Source organism: Lytechinus pictus, chromosome 16 (assembly GCF_037042905.1).
Source record: "Lytechinus pictus isolate F3 Inbred chromosome 16, Lp3.0, whole genome shotgun sequence".
Classification (NCBI taxonomy): Eukaryota; Metazoa; Echinodermata; class Echinoidea; order Temnopleuroida; family Toxopneustidae; genus Lytechinus; species Lytechinus pictus.
This window is the reverse complement of record NC_087260.1, coordinates 15,530,715-15,551,792: the sequence shown is the minus strand read 5'-3', so window position 1 is coordinate 15,551,792 and position 21,078 is coordinate 15,530,715. Positions and strand designations below refer to the sequence as shown.

At 36.3% G+C, this 21,078-nt stretch overlaps 1 protein-coding gene across 2 annotated transcripts in view; it reads right to left on the bottom strand.

The window, feature by feature from the left end:
- The window catches only part of LOC129278577 (cadherin EGF LAG seven-pass G-type receptor 1-like), a 91,720-nt gene that overhangs the window by 23,145 nt on the left and 47,497 nt on the right, over window positions 1–21,078 (bottom strand). The window contains exons 2-6 of one of the 2 annotated variants that reach the window (XM_064110928.1): window positions 8,091–8,333; window positions 6,953–7,142; window positions 6,049–6,075; window positions 2,653–2,846; window positions 1,821–1,926 (exon numbers count right to left, since the gene is read on the bottom strand). In XM_064110928.1, the coding sequence (XP_063966998.1) occupies window positions 1,821–1,926; window positions 2,653–2,846; window positions 6,049–6,075; window positions 6,953–7,142; window positions 8,091–8,333 (760 nt within the window). The remainder of the gene's footprint in view (window positions 1–1,820; window positions 1,927–2,652; window positions 2,847–6,048; window positions 6,076–6,952; window positions 7,143–8,090; window positions 8,334–21,078) is intronic. The other variant, XM_064110929.1, reaches the window with a different exon arrangement.

Here is a 21,078-nt window from a genome sequence, read left to right as displayed (position 1 = left end):
TCGATAGGATGGTAATATTTCATCACCAGTGCGCGGCCTATATAGCCACATAGAAGAATATGGCATTTCGCTTAAATCAGCAATAGACCCCTTTATTCAAATACTTGAAAGATTTTTTTTCGCCCGTATACTTCAAACCAATCAGGACACACACATCTTTGCGATATTGAGACATTTTCTGTATTGTAATTTATCCGATTTATATTACTTTGTGTTATGTTTGAATAATGTGTTGAATGGAAAAGAAATAAAGAATTGAATTGAATTGAAGCCATTTGATGCGATTTACGGTTTTTTATTAACTAATCAATCAATCATTTTTTTCATAGCGATAAACCAACAACCATCTAATCAGTCAATAAATCAATAAATTTCTTTGCGATTATTTACTGATCACTGAGAATTGTTGCAACGGGCATCATTTTATGAAACATGGTGGGTCAGTGGAAGAGCGACAGCCTCCTGAATGGGGGGTCGTGGGTTCGATCCCCGGCCGAGTCATATACCAAAGACCTTATGTAACCTTCTTGTCAGGCGCAGGCGATCGACGTTTAAGAATGGAAAGGGTATAACATTATGTTATGCAGGGCCCGCTGGAAGAACAGTTCATATATAAGAGCTAAAGTGGCTATACCCTGGGTAAACAAGGATTACTATTATTACTACTATTATCATTATTATTATAATTATTATTATCATTATTATCATTATCATCATCATCATCATCGTTACTACTGTTCTCTTACATTTACCATATTACAGCGAGTTTTCGCAATCCCAATGGGGACGGATTCTACAACATAGGAAATCTATTGAAAATGCCCGCCAAATCACATTGAACAGTTGAGAGGTCTTTGTCGAAAATTGGTGAACCGGAACAGCTGATCGTTGTAAGAATCTGAGCTGACGAAAAGTTGCAAACATGTCGTTTGTCCAGAGTCCAGGGGTCCGTTTCATAAAACTTGTTATAATAAGAGATTTGCAATAGCAGTTAAAAGCTACTGAAATCCGCCTACCTGATTGGCTGAAAGTAATTTTGTTAAGAAATTATGCGTTTGTTATTATAGCAGGTCTTTATAAAACGGGACCCAGGACGAAACTGCACTGCAAAATCACCGGTGTTAATTTAACACCAGCCGGAATCTATATATGTCCACACCAGAGAAGTGTTAAACAAAAGCACCAGTTTGGTTTTGGTCTAACACCAGATAAGTGTCTTTACAACACCAATTAGTATCAAACAGCATCGGTTTGATTTCAAACTAGTGTTGTTTCAATACTTCTCTGGTGTGGACATATATAGTTTCCGGGCTGTTTTTAAATGAATACCAGAGTTTTTGCAGCGTGTTGTTTTGATTCACCGATTTTCGACAATGACTGCTTTGTCATGAAGGGCTTATGACCATAGATTTTTTACGTTGCAGAATCCGTCTCCGTCGTGATCGCGAAAACTCCCTAATTATAGAGACCAGTGCTTCTCATGGAACCAACACCAAGGACATTAATACACTACAAAAACGCCAGTGTTAATTTAACACCAGCCTGGTATCCATATCGGTCCACACCAGAGAGGTGTTGAAACAACACCGGTTTGGCGTTAGGCTATACACCAATTTGGCATTTAAGCAACACCAATTAGTGTTAAACCAATATCGGTTCGATTCTGGTGTTGTTTTAACGCTTCTCTGGTGTGGACCGATATAGATACCGGGCTGGTGTTAAATCAACCCCGGTGTTTTTGCAGTGTAGAATTATTTAACCTGGTAAATGAGTCGATGATGACCATTATCATGAATATTTTCATGTATTTATTTACTTACCTTCTTTATAGCAGAAGAATGAATAAAGACCATCACAGCTCTTGCTCGAGTAAGTCTGATTCGGATTGATCACAATGCAGTCAGTTGTACCATTTCCATTCGATTTCTGTTCACATAAAATTCATTTTAGAAAATCAACATAAAACTTTGATACGACTAGGTGGTAAATTGAGAGCAAAATTGACAAAAATAAAACTTTGAAATAAGGTTATAATCAGCAATAACATGCATCAACATTGAAGTCACGCCCCTCACTCCCGAATGCACTCACGAACACAACGTATCTTCTGTATGGTGTAAACAAGAGGGCGAAGCAACCGAGCGTTAAAATTCAGTTCAAAATTTAATCAGTAAAGGGAAATTCGTGCACATTTTGATCCCCAAGGAAACGTGTGTACCATGGAAAGAAGCGATCGAGCTTCAGAAAATTGGGGTATTTTAAACCGTAAAAAGCTAAATTTGTTGAGCATTCTTCCTCTTTTTTTCCTTTTTTTGATCACCCAAATGTATAGTTGAATGCAATAACGTGCACACATGAAATTTGTAGGAACTTGGGTCAACAATAATCATTCATTTAATAATATATAACTAGATAAATATTTTTAACGATATTTTCACTGTGTTGCACAATTTTATTTTACTATATGCGACGAGAAATAATTCGTTCTTCGATTTTATTTCCTCTTTCTTCACATAATGTTGAAAGAATTGTTATGGAGAATTCGAAAACGCGGTAAAAACACTCTTTTTACCCTCACAGTCATGTAATCATGAATATTCATGGAAAATTATGGAAAAAAAACTATTCCATAGTTCTCTTTATTACACTTACAGCCCAGTGTGTCATGTGCCCCCATTCCTGAGGAAGAATTTCATCGTTTAAGCCAACAGAACCAAGAGTCAGGAACGCCCTCATTTGCCGACATCTGGTATAGGCATCGTCAAAGGACAAAAGGTCGTCGACATGCTTGTGACATCTCTTTCTCTTAAATGACCATCCTGGTGGACATCGGTGGTTTCTGCTCACTGGGGAAGACGAACATGAAAATAATCATAGATGGAAAATGACATAACGTTTTAACTATATAGAATTGAGCGTAGTGTTCTATCAGAGTAATCCAAATGACTTAAAACCAAACCAACTTCCGTGTAAAAATGAAAATGTATCCGATGCGTCATACATGAGTGAGCACGGTTTTTAAATTCACGATTATCATTCTTAATTTACTATGTCAAATTTAGGTCCTGTCTCATACAGATTTGTTGAAATAACAAATGCCTTATTACTATGACAAGCTTACTCACCAGCCTTTTAAATTGAATGAATTGAGTAGGTTTTATATTTGCAAGTTAACTTTGTTACTATCACAAGTTTATGAAAACGCAACCATGTGCTGTGATGCAAGTTTATCAAATTCGTTAGACTTTCCAGCACAAGTCAATCTAGTCCACGTTGGCCATGTCAAACAGAAGCTGCCCTTTCCAAAACCGAACACAGAGGGTCGGTCACAGGACTCCCGAAGCCGATAAACATTTCACTCCAAAACACGCTATTAATATGACTCTTTAATAGACTCTACATTTTACACTCTGCAAAATTTAAAATGGAAATGAAGAACATGATAAAAAAAAGCCGTATATACACCTTTCCAAACCACAGTACATGTATTTACCAAAATTATTTAACCAAATTACTTTGTTTTGAAAAATTGACTGGCGATATAAAATTTCCATAGAGGTTCACACAAAATAAAACAAATCGGTACACTGTCTGAAGTAACGAAAGTGGGTTCGAATGCCTTTTGAAACGACGGGTTGTGTGGTCCAGTGGTTTGAGCATTGGCCTCATAATCGCAAGGTTGTGAGTTCGAATCCCCACTCTGCCATTCTCTCCACTTTGATAAAAAAGGCCCATGAGTAATATCTGTCGTCTATAAGGTCACTATGACTGATTAACCTAGACGAAAAATGTTTCCTAGGTAACTGGTTATATACCAGCTTGGCGTTTACCAGCAAAACGCTGTCCTGCCGAGTTCCTATAGGAGTTACCATAACCATAAATCGAAAGCACACTCTTCAGGATTACGTTATGGGATGAAAATACAACAGAGTAAATTAAAAAAAGGTACAAAATGAATAGAGGAATATGAAAACAATAAATAAGAATAGATTTAAAAGATTTGCTGTAGAAAGAGAAAAACACACACTCCAAACACCAACAAAAACCTTTGAATAGAGATTAATGAAAACTAAGGATGTCCAATTCTCGTACTAAAATGATTTATATGAAATGGGACAATTAACAAAACCAGAATAGTGAAAGTTTGAAAGAAATCGAACAAGGTTGTGACTGTTTTTTTTAATGGGATCATTGAAATTGTGTGTAAATTTCAAACTGGCAACTAGCAAAGAAGATTGAGGCAAGTGGTAGGGACAACTTGCCCATTTTTCATGTAGGTCAACTTGCTTAGTAGGAATTTGAGGGGTTCTCATAACTAACCATTCCTTCGCTAGTAGCAATAAACATATTGTGATATTATTAGTAAAATGTCTAATTTAAAATTGTTTGTCTGATTGTGATTTAACTTCCACCAATCTTCTCCTTTGATTATTCTCTTGTCTTATAAAACAAAACTTTCAAACTTTGGCTGATGCCCTTTAGAGAATATGAAAGACGACAGGGAGTAGATAATAATTATGGGTAAAAAAAAGAGTTAAATGCAAAAACCGGTAGACATGATAGAGGAAAAAATACAACAGGGGCCCATCTTACAAAGACTTACGATTGATTCGATCAATCGCAACTATGGTAAGCCAGCAAAGTCAACATATAAAATGCATGTTTGTTTTAAAAAATCTAGATATGAATGCATATCCAAAAATTCAATGATTTCTTGACAATTTGGTGTGTTCTTCTTTGTTTACAAAGGACATTTTATAAATTTCCTCTAGAAAAAAATCATGGCACTGATGGATTTCCATATAGAGCTACGATTGATTGGATCGATCGTAACTCTTTGCAAGACAGGGACCAGTTATCTAGTGGAGATCGATAAATGTTAAGCAATACCACAGCAATCGAAAAATTTATGTTCAGGGGCTCTTGCAAGAAACTTATTTACAATCAATTGAAAATTTCAATTTTATCTTTATAAAAAAAAGAATACTTTTGGTAGTAAGAGAAATACACTGGCAATGAACTAAGAGTTTAAAACTGATTGCAAGTTGGATCTATGATTGATTTGGGAACGTAAACTTGCCTTTTAATTGATTGTATTTTTTTGCAAAGCCCCAAAAACATGTTAGGTGAATGAACGTTTTTAAGCTGAGACGAAAAGTGGCGTTATTACTAGGAAGGGGGATTAATAAATTTCTGGTACAAAATTATAAAGCGTTTTTCCCATCATCTATTTTCTTCGTGTTTTTTTCTTTTCTTTTCATTCTTTCATTCCTTTCCTTTTATTTTCTTTTATTATCATTTCCTTTCTTCTACTTCCTTTTTTCTTCCTTTTCTTTTCTTTTCTTTCTTTTTTTATTTTTTTCTCGGCTGTTTTGTCTGTTTTGATCATTTTGAAAATAGTATGGTCCGCCCTAAGGCGGCGAAACCCCTGAGGCGCTGCTGCATGATGGCTGAAATAAACCATTAAATATCTTTAACAAAGGCGCAAGACATTGGATATGTAGTGATCATGATAAAATAGAGGTGGAAACATTTGAAAAACCCGGTTCACCAAATAAAAGTTGTTAAAAAAGAGCCTTTATAATTTCATGTCTGTGGTTGATATTAATATTCATATCAATTAACAGATTGTCAAACGCAAATGCTGGGAGATTCTAAAATCTGGTTTATTTGTTCAAAAGTGGGGTATATAGGATAAGCTACTGCCTACATAACGAAGTTTAAGGATGGAAGTGTCTGGGTAATCAACTTTCAATGAATATTATATTTTTTCAACATGGTACTTAAAATAAGATGATTATAAAAATAAATGATTAGATATCTAATTAAAATCTGATGAAGGAAAATATAGGAAAATGAAACATCACTCCATGAAATTAAAACAAAAATGAAATACAAACCAAGAAAAGATAAATGCACTACATATGTCAAAAAATAAAGTGATATGATTATAATAGAAACAAAAATAAATGTATGAATAATGGCAACAATAAACCGATGAAGAAAAGAGAAGAGTGAGAAATAAATAGATTAAAAAAAATATGTTACCTTTGCTAGAAGTTTCTCTTTTCTGCTCTGTATATTATATAAATATTAATTAAATATTAGAAAGAAGCGATTTATCAATAATCCTACGTTGCGTACCGAATACTTTAATGTAATAGATATGATGATTTAAGTGTTATGCGCTATGGTATGATAACTTGATATGATTATGATTTAATATTATTATTATTAACATTTAAATATTGATAATTCACTAAATAATTTTATGCAATCTTAATTCGTTAATAGCCCACCGGGGCTTTCACATGGATATGACAATCAAAGGTCGTCATGTTTGTTCATATGCACTGTCAAATAAAAAAAATGCTTGGTTTTAAGAAGATTGTTAATTCTATCAGCATTAAAATTGACAAATAAACACGCGCACTGTTAATTTGTAATTATAAGTTCTTAAAAAGTAGAACGTTCGAAAGCAGCATACCCCAATGAACAGGATGATGATTTGTGCTGTTTAATGATAATAACAAAATATATAAATTAAATCACAATGAATATGATAAATATTCAGTGTTCTTGCAGAAAAATTTCGGGAGGGGGCAAATGCTCCTGCCCCCCCCCCATCCTCTCCCGCTGCGTACGGCCATGTCTCTGAGGTTTATAGTTGCATTTGGTCGGTGATTCCTGCGTAAAAAGCTTCCTAGTCCAAAAATTATTACTTTTGCACCTCAGTCTTGTCATGGTGATTTGAGTCTTTTTTCTATAAAATACGAATTATTGTAATGTAACAATTTGATTAAACTTAATATTTCCAGTGGATTTATAGTGGCATTTCTCGAATGATTCCTTCGTTCGACTTCAGATCTATAAATATTCATATTTGCATCTCATTTCTTTCATGGTGATTTTTTTATACATAAAATACATGAAACTATAGTTATTAACTTACTATTTCCTGCCGATTTATAGTGGCATTTAGCGAGTGATTCCTTCGTACAAGTTCCGGGTCTTGAAGCGTTCTTGTTGATACGACAGGTGAGATTGTTGTTATCTGCACCACTTCGATCACAGCTCACAAACGTGTAGCTATTTTCAATCGACACAGAATGGTTCGAGGACGATGACTTCGATTGGGTATCCTGAAATGGAAAGACATGTGTTTTGATTCTCAAATTGTGGTATTACAAACAGAGTGGATTTCGCTCCTTTTGGATTGAAATCGTTTTGGGATTTAGCTCTCTTTTTTTTATAATAAAATCGTTTTTAGCTCATTTTTGGAATGAAACCTTAAAACCTAATTTTGTTACCATTTTTTTAGAGCCATCGAATACTAGTAATATTTTTTTAATGTGAGAGGGTGCATTTGATTCCAATGTTTATTATATCAAAATCTAAAATTTGGTCAAAAGTGGATTTAGCTACTTTTGGAACGAAGCACTTAAATGTGTTATTTATGCAGAAGCCTCATTTTATTTTCTGCTAAAGAATGTAGATAAATGCTCGGACTTTAATTAAAAAAATAATGATGAAGTGTGTGGTTCAAGGTTTTGCTATATCACACGACCATCGAACTTGAGATCAGAATTCCAGCAAAATTAAACCGCAAGAAGTCATAATGTTATCGCCAGTATGACGTCACAATCGGGGACCATATTCAAATCATAGATTTAAATAACGGATTATAGCTGACTTAGTACATCTGTTAATACAGTCACGGTGATACCTGATAGCCAAAGCGATGTCAAGTACTCATGCATGATTATTATGTAAGACTAGCTCCAACAACGCCAACTCGAGAACGTCTGGAATTGTTAAAATCTAAACTCGCATCCCTGTGAACTTTTGGGAAGAATTACAAAATTAGTTACAGAATTCCTTGCATCTGATTGACTCGCAATAAATTCTAGTGGAAATTATTGATAAATAGTTTCATAAAATACTCTCCTGGTGCAGATTGCTGAGCTAATTTGGCTGTTCGTGAGACTGAATCTTCGATGGTCTTTTTTTTTCCAGGGGAGGGGATACGCCCCTGAGAGTGGCACGCCCAGATACGCCACTGGAATATTGAAAAAGATCCCTACCCTTACCTGCTTGAAGTCTATCACGCCATGGTTTTTCATACAAGTCATCTGATCTCCTTCACACTTAAACACCGCCCCATCATATCCAGGAGCATCGCAGCCCCAGGACCCGGCGATGCCCTTCTCTTGATCCATCTGCTTCGCCAAGTGCGTCGAGTTTCCCTTGACGCGAAAGCAGATGTTCAAGAGGGTGTTGTTCCCCAAAGCTCCGGTCAGACACTCGCAGATGCCCCGACATACTGGTCCTTTCTGAAAGATCAAAATAAAAGAGGGAATAATGAGAACGTCTCAAACAAAACAAAAATAAACTTGACAAGATTCTTCTGCTTCTCGGGTCACTACATAAGTTCTGTACAGTGAAAGGTACAAAATCTGGTTTTGGGGTTGAAAAGGTCTTCAGTCCTTTGACAGTGCATGGCTTTGGTAGGAAGGGCCTACCGCAAGCTGTTGAATTGTCTGATCCTCTCCACATTCACAAGTGGTTTATCCCTGAAGCTACTCGACAGAGCTCCATGGTTTCTCCTTCTCTGTTATACCCCCCCCCCCCCACAACGTTGGTAAAATGATCGTGGACCAACAATGCCATTAATGCAAAATGTTCACCTGCGGTTCGCCAATTTGCCACAATTTTTTAAATCCCTCAAGGTCCTGGAAAACATCGTTTTTAAGTAAAGATAGTCTGTCTCTACCTGATACAATTTCGATGATTTTGTTGGGTTTATTTGTATTATAGACTAAACTGGTGTCAGAACAACTGGATATTAGACGAAATGGGAATAGCCTAGCGAGAAATATGACAAAATAGTAAATTATTGAATTGCAATTAGACCAAATTAATGATTAGTAGATATGGTTACTAATCATCCTGAAAAAGTAACAATGACATTTTTGTTTGTGGTTTTCTATAATTATGATTGCTTTTATTCATTTAAAGAAAAACATGCTGAATAATTTATTTACTGGTGGGCAATTACTAGGGTTATGAATAATTTGGTTATTATATAGTATTCGTTCATTTATTTTATTCATCCATCCATCAATTAATTCATTCATTCATCTATCCTTTCATTTATTCATGTATTGACATTTCAAAAAAACGGGATGTGCCAGTTAAAAACTCAAATCTATAGCTTTCGATAGCTGGCAATTTGTAAATTCGCCTTAGCTATCGTCGGACACTCATCTTTCCCAGTAATGGAAGATAAGCAAAAATGGCGCCTCGCTAATATTCCGCCATCACGAAGATTGATGTCGCGGTATATGCATAGAAGATTAATACTCAACTCACAGATGTAGTCGGTAGTTGATGGAGATTTCTGAATAATGATGTGATTAGGTAGGCCAATTGTTAGTTCGACCTTGAAAAGGTGATTATCACCCGCCTACGTACATGACTAGCAATTATAGCATAACGGCGCCACTTCAAAAAGGGTGCGATGATGTACTGAAACCGGGCCGCCAATCAAGAGTTATATTTATTACTATCGCCCTGGCCTTCACATTTAGCATTTTACCCACTGACTTCCGTTGCCACGTAACCCATGGATATAGTGTATATAATATGTATTATTATATAAAACTTGAGTCAATTTAAAGAAGTAAATGCTCAATGGGTTAAAATAATCTTTTTTTTTTCTTGCCGGTAGGGGCTTTGTGGTTAAAGTGGTTAAGCGACTTATGATATGGTGTTGACAGGTCCATATTAGATGTATTAAAATTATTTTTTCTGTCAGATTATTTTTCCTCCCACTTGCTAGGTGATTAGAACGCAGTCAACGCACCTTCACTAATTATGTATGCCCTTTTTTTATTTGCTCATCAAAAAAGCGCTAATCGTGAGTGACGGGTGTGCACAAACTTTTGATTGTTAAAAAATTGTTTTTGTTGTTTGTTTTTTATGACTTTTTTGAAAACTTGTACTAAAATTATGATGTGGGATGGAACATTTTTGTAAGAAATTCGAACTCCTCTCTCTACATTCTGCCGTATACATGGCATGTGGTGACATATGGAAATGAAACCACACTAGACGGAATACAGTATCCCACAGTGTGTTTAAAGTGTGGAACACACTGTGGATTCCCTTTCACACTGTCAAATTTGGGTATTCTAACAGTGTGAATCACATATACATATAGTATTTTATGTGAACACACTGTGAACACACTATAGACACTCAGATTGTCAATGTGTCCACAATCCACAGTGTGGCATTATCTCTGAATTCTTAAATGGAGCAATTTTGCACTGTGATCACAATCTTCACAGAGTCCACACTGTCAACACACTGTCAACACACTATTAACACATTGTCAACACACTGTCAACGCATTATGAACACACTGTGGGACGCTGTCAATGCACTATCAACACACTGTTAACACACTGTCAATACACTATCAACACACTGTCATCACACTGTAAAAAAAATCGGTTAACAAACTGTCAACAAATTATTAACACACTGTGGGACGCTGTCAATGAACTATCAACACACTGTTAACACACTGTCAATACACTATCAACACGCTGTCAACGCACTGTCAACACACTGTTAACACACTGTCAACACACTGTCAACACACTGTCAACACGCTGTCAACTCACTGTCAACACACTGTCAACACGCTGTCAACACACTGTCAACACACTGTCAACACGCTGTCAACACGCTGTCAACACACTGTCAACACACTGTTAACACACGGTAAACACGTTGTCAGCACACTGTCAACACACTGGTAACACTCTGTCAACAAACTGTCAACACGCTGTCAACACACTGTAAACTCACTGTCAACACACTGTTAACACTGTCAACACACTGTCAACACACTGTCAACACGCTGTCAACACACTGTCAACACACTGTCAACACGCTGTCAACACACTGTCAACACGCTGTCAACACACTGTCAACATGCTGTAAACGCACTGTCAACACGCTGTCAACACACTGTCAACACACTGTTAACACACGGTAAACACGTTGTCAGCACACTGTCAACACACTGGTAACACTCTGTCAACAAACTGTCAACACGCTGTCAACACACTGTTAACACACAGTAAACACACTGTCAACACACTGTTAACACACGGTAAACACGTTGTCAGCACACTGTCAACAGACTGGTAACACTCTGTCAACAAACTGTCAACACACTGTAAACACACTGTGAACACACTGTGGGATGCCGTTTCCTTTCCAGTATACAGGGGGGCTGAACCTAACTATCCTTCCTTCTCTCTACTAATTCTGACATTATTTCACAATATTTTTCCAGCTCAGATTTTTATCACGCTAAGCCTCTCCTCGTCATCGATCAATTAAAGCAAGCTACAGGTTTTGTGGCTGCATTCACACCAAGGAAGCAGAACCCAGACCAAATATATCGATAACATTATTTTGAATGATGTAGTATCGGTAAGCATGGAGCAAGTTTCGTTGGTCTGACTGCGTCACTTCCCCATGTTTCCTATAGTGCTACATTCTACAAACGAAACTGACACCAGACCGATCTATATTAATATATTACACTCTTAAAAAGGGTTTTTCATCAAAATAACCAATATGTTGGTGAATATGTGTCCGATCAACAAAACTGGTCAAAATCAGCCAAATTACACAATCTACCAAAATTTTGGTTGATAATGTGTGGGTGCGTCGTGGTCTATAGTGGTTCTGACTTTCGCCTTTCACACAGAGGGTCGTGGGTTCGAATCATAGTCATGGCGTGTTTTCCTTCAGCTGTACTCGACCCAGGAGAGGTAAATGGGTACCCGGCAGGATTGATTTCTTGAATGCACTGAGCGCCGGTGATGGTAGCTCGAGCTAAAGCCAGGATAATAATAGCAGTGCTTTGAATTCCTAGGCAAACAGCGCTATACAAATCCAGCCATTGTTATTATTATCATTATTATTATTTTATTTTTATTTTTTATTATTATTATTATTAGTAGTAGTAGTATTATTATTATCATTATTATTATTATCATTAGTATCATTATTATATGACCATTTTTATCGCTCGGGGACATATTCACCAACAGTTATTTCCCATAAGATGCAATCGGTCGGTTTGGAGTCGGTTTCGTAGGTGTGACTGTTACACTATGGATCTGTTTTGGTTAGTGTGACTTGGGTCACCTCTGCGTCACCTCTCCATGCTTCTTCTTAACACGGTTATCATCCAGACCGTGCTATATCCCTTGTCTCTGAGGATCGGTATGAATTTCTCAATTAATTGAATTCAGATCTCAATCGATACCCATCTCTTCAACTGATTCTTAAAGGTGAATTGCAGGTATGTGAAAGAGGAATAACAGTATTATGTTACTTTTCATTATGGAGTTATTTCTTAATTAGCATAGGAAAAGCACTATTAGTATGCTACACACACCCACATACCCACCCACGAACGCACTCTCCCACACTTCAAAAATATTCCTGAAAAGCATATAAACGCAAGAGTATATATAATATTGATATTTTAAAGATTCTGGTTCATTATATTGTTACCATTTAGTTATTTCCAGATGCATTGTCTGCTATGAAACTGCCATCCATCATGTAGATATGGGTCTGTGTGGTGTTTTTTCAGTTAATCTTTAAAGTCTAGCATGGATATATCCTGCTTGTTGATTTAAGTTTTGATGAATAGTGTAATTTTTTTTCTTTTTGGTTTGTATATTGCAAATAGTGAATCATGAAAATTTATTGATCCTTTCATTATGTGCTACTGGTCAACGCATGAGAATGTGTACCAATACATCAATTAAATAAATAAGTAATAATCATGAAGCATTCTGTCAAGCCTACCCCCTTCCCTTCCCTTCCCCTGACCTTTATGTTATTTTTATCTAATACTACAGGGCGAAAATTAATGTGGTGAGACACACACACTCACGCACCCGCACGCATACCGAGTCACACAAACACCCATCCACCCTCACACACCGTCACGCACGCGCACCAACCCCACACCCACCTACAAGTCGTGTGTTCGAATCCCACCATGGCATAGCGTCCTCTGGCAAGGCGTCAATCCACACTATGCCACTCTCCACCCAGGTGTTAAATGGGTACCCGGTAGGATGCGAAAGCCTATGTAGTATGCCTAGCAATTGAAACTCTTGTTGGAATGCTCCCCATGGAGTGGAGAAGGTGCATACATTGTATGCGGGCATGCAAGGATCCGATGACCGGGGTAATAATATATCTGTAAAGCGCTTAGAGACGTTGTGTTCAGCGCTATACAAATGCGGAATATTATATTATTATTATTATACACACACTACACACATATAGAAGGTTTCTTTTATGTTACCTAATACGTCGGTATATTTTCATGATCACCCAAAAGTCAAACAAGGAAATTTCCTTATCAAACCAGCATTTTTAGTAAACCAAGTAGTTTTGCCTCCAGATTCTATTTTTTTTTTGGTTAATCTTAAGATATAGAACGGTGACTTAACCTCTCAGCGCTTTTGAGTCAATTAGGTAAATGCCTACATGGCTTTTATGTTAAGGGCACAATGAGCCTAACGCATTAGTTGATTGAATCGTAATAGGGATGACATTCGCTTTTAGATGACCCGTCGAAATGAGCTGCACAATTCATTTGTTAAGCTAATAAAACATCGTTCGTGTAGAATCGTGTTAAGGACAAGGGGTACTTGTTTCCAATAGGCCAAGGAGATCATAAAAAGGTGCGAGTTTTAGCAATTTTAAATTTATTTCAGCGACGATTGAAAAATAAATGTTTAACTCCTTGTGGTGCAGATTTACCATGTTTCTGAGAAAAAAATGCGGCATCCGCATATCTCGGTATCGTCGGTAAAAGATGGATAAATAGAAATAACGGTAACTTTATCATATTGGGTAAAGGTAAGATCACACTTTCGACTCAGAACAGATATGAAGACATTCCAATTAACCTGGTTAATTCAAACAGACCCATATAATGATATAATTGATCAAAAGCAGTGCTAATTAGTCAATAATTTACTCGTCTTTTGAACTTTTGATTTGTATAAAATTCCTTAAAACAAGTTTTCTTATATTCTCTCTTAAATGAACTGCATACTAGTATTGCTTATACATAAAAGGGAAATGAATTATGCATCAAGTTTTAGACCTAATCAGTTATGTATCAAGTGTTACTAAATCTAGTTTTCATTACTGATTTGTAAACATTGTTTTTTTTTTCATATCAATCTTGTTGCACGGTTGTTGCGATGGATACCAATGGCGATGGCGCCGCGCATTTAAAAAAAAGTTTGTTATGTTTAAAACTATAACAATTATTAATATCTTTTCTGTTAAAAAATGTGAATTACAATTTTGAAATCCATAATCCTCTACCAAATCGTAATCATGATAAGAAAGTATCTCAAGGTTGAGACTTTTATTTTATTGCAAAGCAGCAAATTATGAAATCGGTCCAACAGATACCGATATTACCGTGATCGATGAACGATCGTCTGCTCTCCGATTCTTTTCGTCCCTAATTGAAATTTCACTCTTCCTTATCTTCTTTTTCCGTCATTTTGACAGTTGAGGAAAGTCCATTTCGTAAGCACTATTCAGTCTGATCGATCAGGTATACACATATCACATTAGACCGACGTAATTTGTGGAAAGAGCAACACACACGCCCATTTGAATGACGTCAGGTGAGATGGACCCTGTTGCACAAGACGCTGTGACTGGAATGAACTACAAGTCTTCGATTTATATCCCGATAGAAAAAAAAAAGTTCACAAGCTTTTGAGAAACGTATATGTATGATATGATATGCAATATTTTTGGAATTCATTTGCATAAATTAGATCAAATCCATGTTACGAAATAAATGTAAAATCATTGGTTCATTGTTTCCAATAGGCCTACGAGTCATATCCCTTGTTACAGAGCAAAGACATGATTTCTATTTAGAAGAATAGAACTTTCAATATACTTGACATCTGAGCACTAGCGTACCTACGGGGACGAGCCACAACCCATGCAAAGGACGTATCCCTGCCCCCTCCTGACGAGCTTGAAGACCTTTATTGCCCCCCCCCCCCCCCTGACGAGCTTGAAGACCTTTTTTTTTTTTTTTTTTTTTTTTTGCTTGTCAAATTTTTTTCTGGTATGAATTCCGTCAATTGTGATTGAAGACCTTTTTTTTTTTTTTTTTTTTTTGCTTGTCAAATTTTTTTCTGGTACGAATTCCTTCATTTGTGATTGAAGACCTTTTTTTTTTTTTTTTTGCTTGTCAAATTTTTTGGCGGACGGTTTTGCCCCCCCTGTGAAAAATCCCAGGTACGCCACTGCATCTGAGGAAAAAAAACATACTCTTTAACTTTGTTTAAGAGCATTCCAGCATTTCTTTAGGTATACTATATATTTATTTCGTTTGACACTTCCTTGAAATTTTGAATATATTCTACGACTAGTCTTAAGATGTAATAGATTACGATCTTATTGTATACTATGATGGTGAAAACGGGGCTCATGATTGGTTGAGCTACACAATCATTTTCAATAGATAAAAAAGACATGATAAACGCTTGTTCCAATTAGCAATCACCCTACAGCACAATCGAGGAAACCAAGAGCAAATTAATCGCGTTAACACAATGACTTTACCTGACAATGTGCACGAGGACGAGTAATACAGGGTCGTCCCCTTCCACGTACTCCCACGCAATCAAAAGCATATTGCCTTCGATCATTGATATAATAGATAGAGAAATGCAATGGTCATATTTATGGAAAGCTAAAATGATGGATCATTTTGGCTTTGAAGGGAAAGTGGAGTGAAATATTCTATGCATTCCTATATTTCAACCACATACGTATAAGGGCGCCATTTTGAATGAATCACAAGAAATAAGGTTAAGTGATTGAAACAATCATCCATTTTAATGTTACTGGTTAACATGGTTAACGCTAACCCCCCCCCCCCCAATAAAAAAATGATAATAGCAAATTAATTAATTAATAAAATAAAATAAATCCTGAACATTTTTCGTAAAATATAGTGAATTTTTCATGTTTTTAGGCATTTTAAAAGAGAGAGACTTATAATCTGGTTTTCCGATTGAAAAGAAGTTTGACGCCAGTTTGTGTGGAAATAATGATCCACTATACTAATTTCATATCTTCCTTTGATTCGATGCGGGGTCGCCGCACTAACAACCGAAAGGATTTGAAAAGAAAATTTACTTTGGCGTTTCAACTTGAATTCCGCGAAACCAAACTCGAATACCACTCCTGGGGAAAGTAAGCCTTGGGGCTCTCATTACAATCGCTCGCATGCCAAAGTGGGGTTACATGTTTGGAGGATCTATACCTAAGAAGTGCAAGCAGGATGGCGTCATCAAGTAGTGTTGACAATTTAAATCCTTTCCCAGGGGTACCTTTGTCCTTTGCCGCTGCAGATATTCACCCGGGCCCCCACCCCAATTCACTGACCCTCACCACCTCTTATAACCAGTTAGTTGCATGGTGTCATCGAAACCCAACATTCTTAGAAATTCAAAGTCGAAAAGAAAGCAGCTACCACAATAAAAAATATATAACCTTAATTCAGCAAACATTTACTCCCAATGTTTTTTTAATGATTATTATCATTATTATCATTATTATTAGAAGAAGTATTATTATTATTATTATTATTAGTAGTAGTAGTAGTAGTAGTAGTAGTAGTAGTAGTAGTAGTAGTAGTAGTAGTAGTAGTAGTAGTGGTGGTGGTTGTAGTACACTGCAAAAACTCCAGTGTTGATTTAACACCAGCCCGGAATATATTATTCCACACCAGAGAAGTATTGAAACAACACCCGTATGGAATCAAACCGATGCTGTTTTAATACTAATTGTTGCGGTATAAACACCTACCTGGTGTTAGACTAAAACGAAAATGGTGTTGTTTAACACTTCTCTGGTGTGGACATATATAGATTCCGGGCTGGTGTTAAATCAACACCAGAGTTTTTGCAGTGTAGTAGTAGAAGTAGTAGAAGTAGTAGTAGTAGCAGTAGTAGTAGTGGTAGTAGTAGTAGTAGTAGTAGTAGTAGTAGTGGTAGTAGTAGTAGTAATAGTAGTATCATTATTATTAATGGCCTGGGTATTTGAATTGAGTTTGAATGATGGCTTCGTCAACTTGTTTGGAGGGCGGGGCATTAAAAGTAGCGATTTACATGTGTTTTAGTGATAAGTGAAAAACACTTTGGTTTATGTGTTCCTTTTCTCACCTCACACCTTCCCGCCTTTATTTTATCAACTAATTGACCAATTTGCCTCACGATGTACCAATACCCATCTAATTTGGGCAAATTGCTTTCACAAACCGCTTGTTAATAATGATGGAAATACAAGTGATGTTAATCTCGACAGAGTTTTGATATATAAACCACGATTGAGACATCGAATGACTTAAAAGCATACAATCCGCGTCATAGTCGACCTTCTATTGTCATATCATTGGCATTTGATAACGATTCCTTTCCTCATCACAAATCCCATAAGACAGATTAATGATCTTAAAACAATTCATAACATAATCTTAATCGAATTTATTTTAAGTATACAAAATGTTCTATCTGTGATTTTGATCACCCTTGCCGCCTTTCGTGGGGGTAAAAAATTTGAATAATAATGTCGACCTATAGATACAAGATTTTTAGTCCCTATTGTTCTGACAACGTAATACACTTTTGTGATGCCCTCGTTCTATACACTGTAAACAAAATATTGGGTAAAATTTTAACCAGCACGAGGGTAATTATGTGTCCAACCAATTTGGGGCAGTATTTTACCCAATGCGGGAAGCATATTGTCCAGTAAGGGTAAACGATAAGCAGCAACTACTTTAGAATGAGCAAAATTTTCATCACACTGGCTAAATAAAAATGCCCAAATGAAATGCCCAATGTTGGTTGGATACATAATTACCCCGAAAGAGCATTTTAATCCAATATTTTTATGAGTGTACGTCCTCACACGTCCTCACACGTAACTCCAAACTCACATTTTTTGGTAACCAATCATTGTGTAATCACTAAATCAGATTATTTAAAATTAGTATTCAGTAAACAATATCCAATTAAACGATCATTTTATCTTCCTCAAGATGAGAGGCACTGTTCCTATGGTAACTGTCGGATAAAATGGGACTTGTCGGATAAAACGTACGACAAGTCCGTTCATGAAAGGCCCCCCAAGTGCGACATCAGTGCATCTTGATAGCGAAGGGGGGGGGGGCTACACGACCTGCTCTTCTTTCTTCTCTCTTCCTTTTTATTCCTCTTTTTCTTCCCTCTTATATGCTCCATTTTCACTACTTGAAAAAAATCATTGTTGACGCCCCGCCCTTGCCCCTATAGCTCCACCGTTTACAAAAAAAACTATTTCCCCCTAATGTTTTTTTTTCGTCAAGAGAAATTTTACTTGAATGATCTTCATCATAACAATATTCATATCTCAAAATAACGCACACACACGCGCGCGCATACTCTTACCCAAATGTTTTATTGATTTCATCAACAGAAAATCAACATTAATTGATTGTTTTTCTTCATAACAATAATATTCACCTCTTGATATAACACAAACCCACACACACACACACACATGCACAATCTGACAGAGACAGGGGTGGTAAGAAGGGGGGGACATAACATGACAAATCATATGTCGTCATATAAATTCATATTGCGCGCGAAGCAAACAGATTTGGCGCCTTTATCCTGGAGGCTTTAGAGGCTTAAAGCAAACTCCACAGCCTGATCCAAGAGGAAAAGCCGCTAGAGCTTGTAACTACAACCCAATGGACTGTCATCGACCTTAGTGACTCTTTCAAGAAGCTTTCAAGTTCACATTGCCTTATTTTTACATTTACATTTGGAAAACTGCTATTCAAAGTAACATCGAAAGGGCAATAAAACTTAAAACGTAACGTAAGACTCATGCATGAAAACTGAAAGCAACCCAGAATATGGCGTAAAAAAGAATTTGTATTACTAATATAATTTTTCAAAAATCCGCATTGGTATCGAAACTTTGTTGAAGTTTTAATGAATCATTTTTATATTTTGATAATTTTATTTGTTAAGAACAGGCAATACTAAATAAAAACAATGGTTTTGTATAATTATCGAGAAGCTTGCACAGTTCTTACCAGAAAAAATGTATAAAAGAAACAATATACCTTAATCTATAATATATTTAGGCAAAATGAAAAGGGAAAGGTGGAGAAGTAGACATTTTTTTGTATAAAATCGTTTAAAAAATCAAATAGAGGATGAGTGAGAGAGAGAGAAATATTGCAATGTGATGATGGTGATGTCCGATTCTTTAACATTCTGTCTATAAACGCGTAAAACTAGTGTATTTTAATGACCTAAGGGTAACTTTTATTTCTTTTTGGGGGGTCAAATATAAAAAGTGAGGGGTAATATATAGATACCATGGTAGCATGACCCAGCAAAATCTTTTTAATAGCCCCTCCCTTTCTTCTTTCTTTTTTTCAGCTGCAGCTTCTTCCTTCTTCTTTCTTCCCCTTTCTCCCCCTTCTTTAATAATTATTCGATGAATAGAAAACAATCATAAGGGGTGATTGCGATTCCCTTCGGATGTCGCATTTCACAATCATTGCGTCACGATATTTTGGTGGGCGGGGGTGGGGGTGGGGCAAGACAGTACCCATAAATATGACGCCATTTTCTCTCAATTGAATAACAGGTGTAATACCTAACTACACGACCTTAAACTTTCGTTTAATGCTCTTCTTTCTACTTCCTTCCTTCCCTTCCTTCCTCTTTTTTTTTTCCTTTTGATTCCTCATGTTCTACTAATTCATAGAGGCGATACCCCCCTGCGGTGCCACCCCTTTCAAGTCCGTTGTGCAAACCCTTCACTCGAGTTAAATGGTCTGAATAGGCAGTTTAGAATGACTTCTGTACTGAAGGCCCAATGAAACAGCACGTTTTATATGTACTAGTCTTCTGTGAAGACCTACTTGTTGATCAAAGTTTTAATTAGGGTATGTGTCTGCAGACTAGCACCTTTTCGTGGTAAAAAGTACTTTGCACCCTTCAAACAAAAATAGTATCGCCTTCATCATCATCCATCACTAACTTTATGACTGATGGGAACGTGGGAACGCCTAAATGGTTCACTGAGTATTTAATAGACATTAATTAGGATAATGGACATGATGGAGGTGATCATTACGAGATGATTCCGAATTCAACATGGAATGCAGAATTTTATGATATTAACCAATTTGCTTATTTTGACAGAAATAATTCCGATTTCCTTTTTTTGTAGGACTCACTATACATGTTTAGTTGAAAATGCCAGTTTGGTTATCAAAAATCACTGAAATACATTTCCTATTTTAACTTTGAAAATACATAATCATAGATGAATTTAAAAGAAATACAATTACTTAAATAGTAATTTTCTTTTATCATGTCTATTATGGTACTGTGTGGTGAATGTGCTCCATGCACCATGTAAACGAAAATCAAGTGGTACATACTGTCCACTGTGTTGGGCAATTTATGTTGGTAAATATATATATATATATTCTGGTCAATTATTATCCAATTGAGCAAATTTATTACCCAATTATTAGTTTTTATTACCCATTTCGGACAGATTTTAACCAATAGTTGTGTGGACAGTATGTTTCCCAGGATTGGTTAAAATTGGCATTTTTGCCCAACTATTTTAAGAGTGTACGTATTGAGCCATAAAGTTTTACGATACCTTCCCTTCCTTCCCCCAATTGCCCAAGTCATCCAAAAATGTCTGTTTTGATCATAGGAATAATTCTTACTTTAAAAGGTAACAAACAAAATAGAATATCATGTTTAGATTTTTCTGGACAAAATTTGGCAGGTGTATTAAACCGGAAAGCAGCAGAGATTTGACATTCAAGTACATCTACGTTATCAAGTTGACATGCTTGAGCAGGATCTTTGAATTTAAATTATCTTG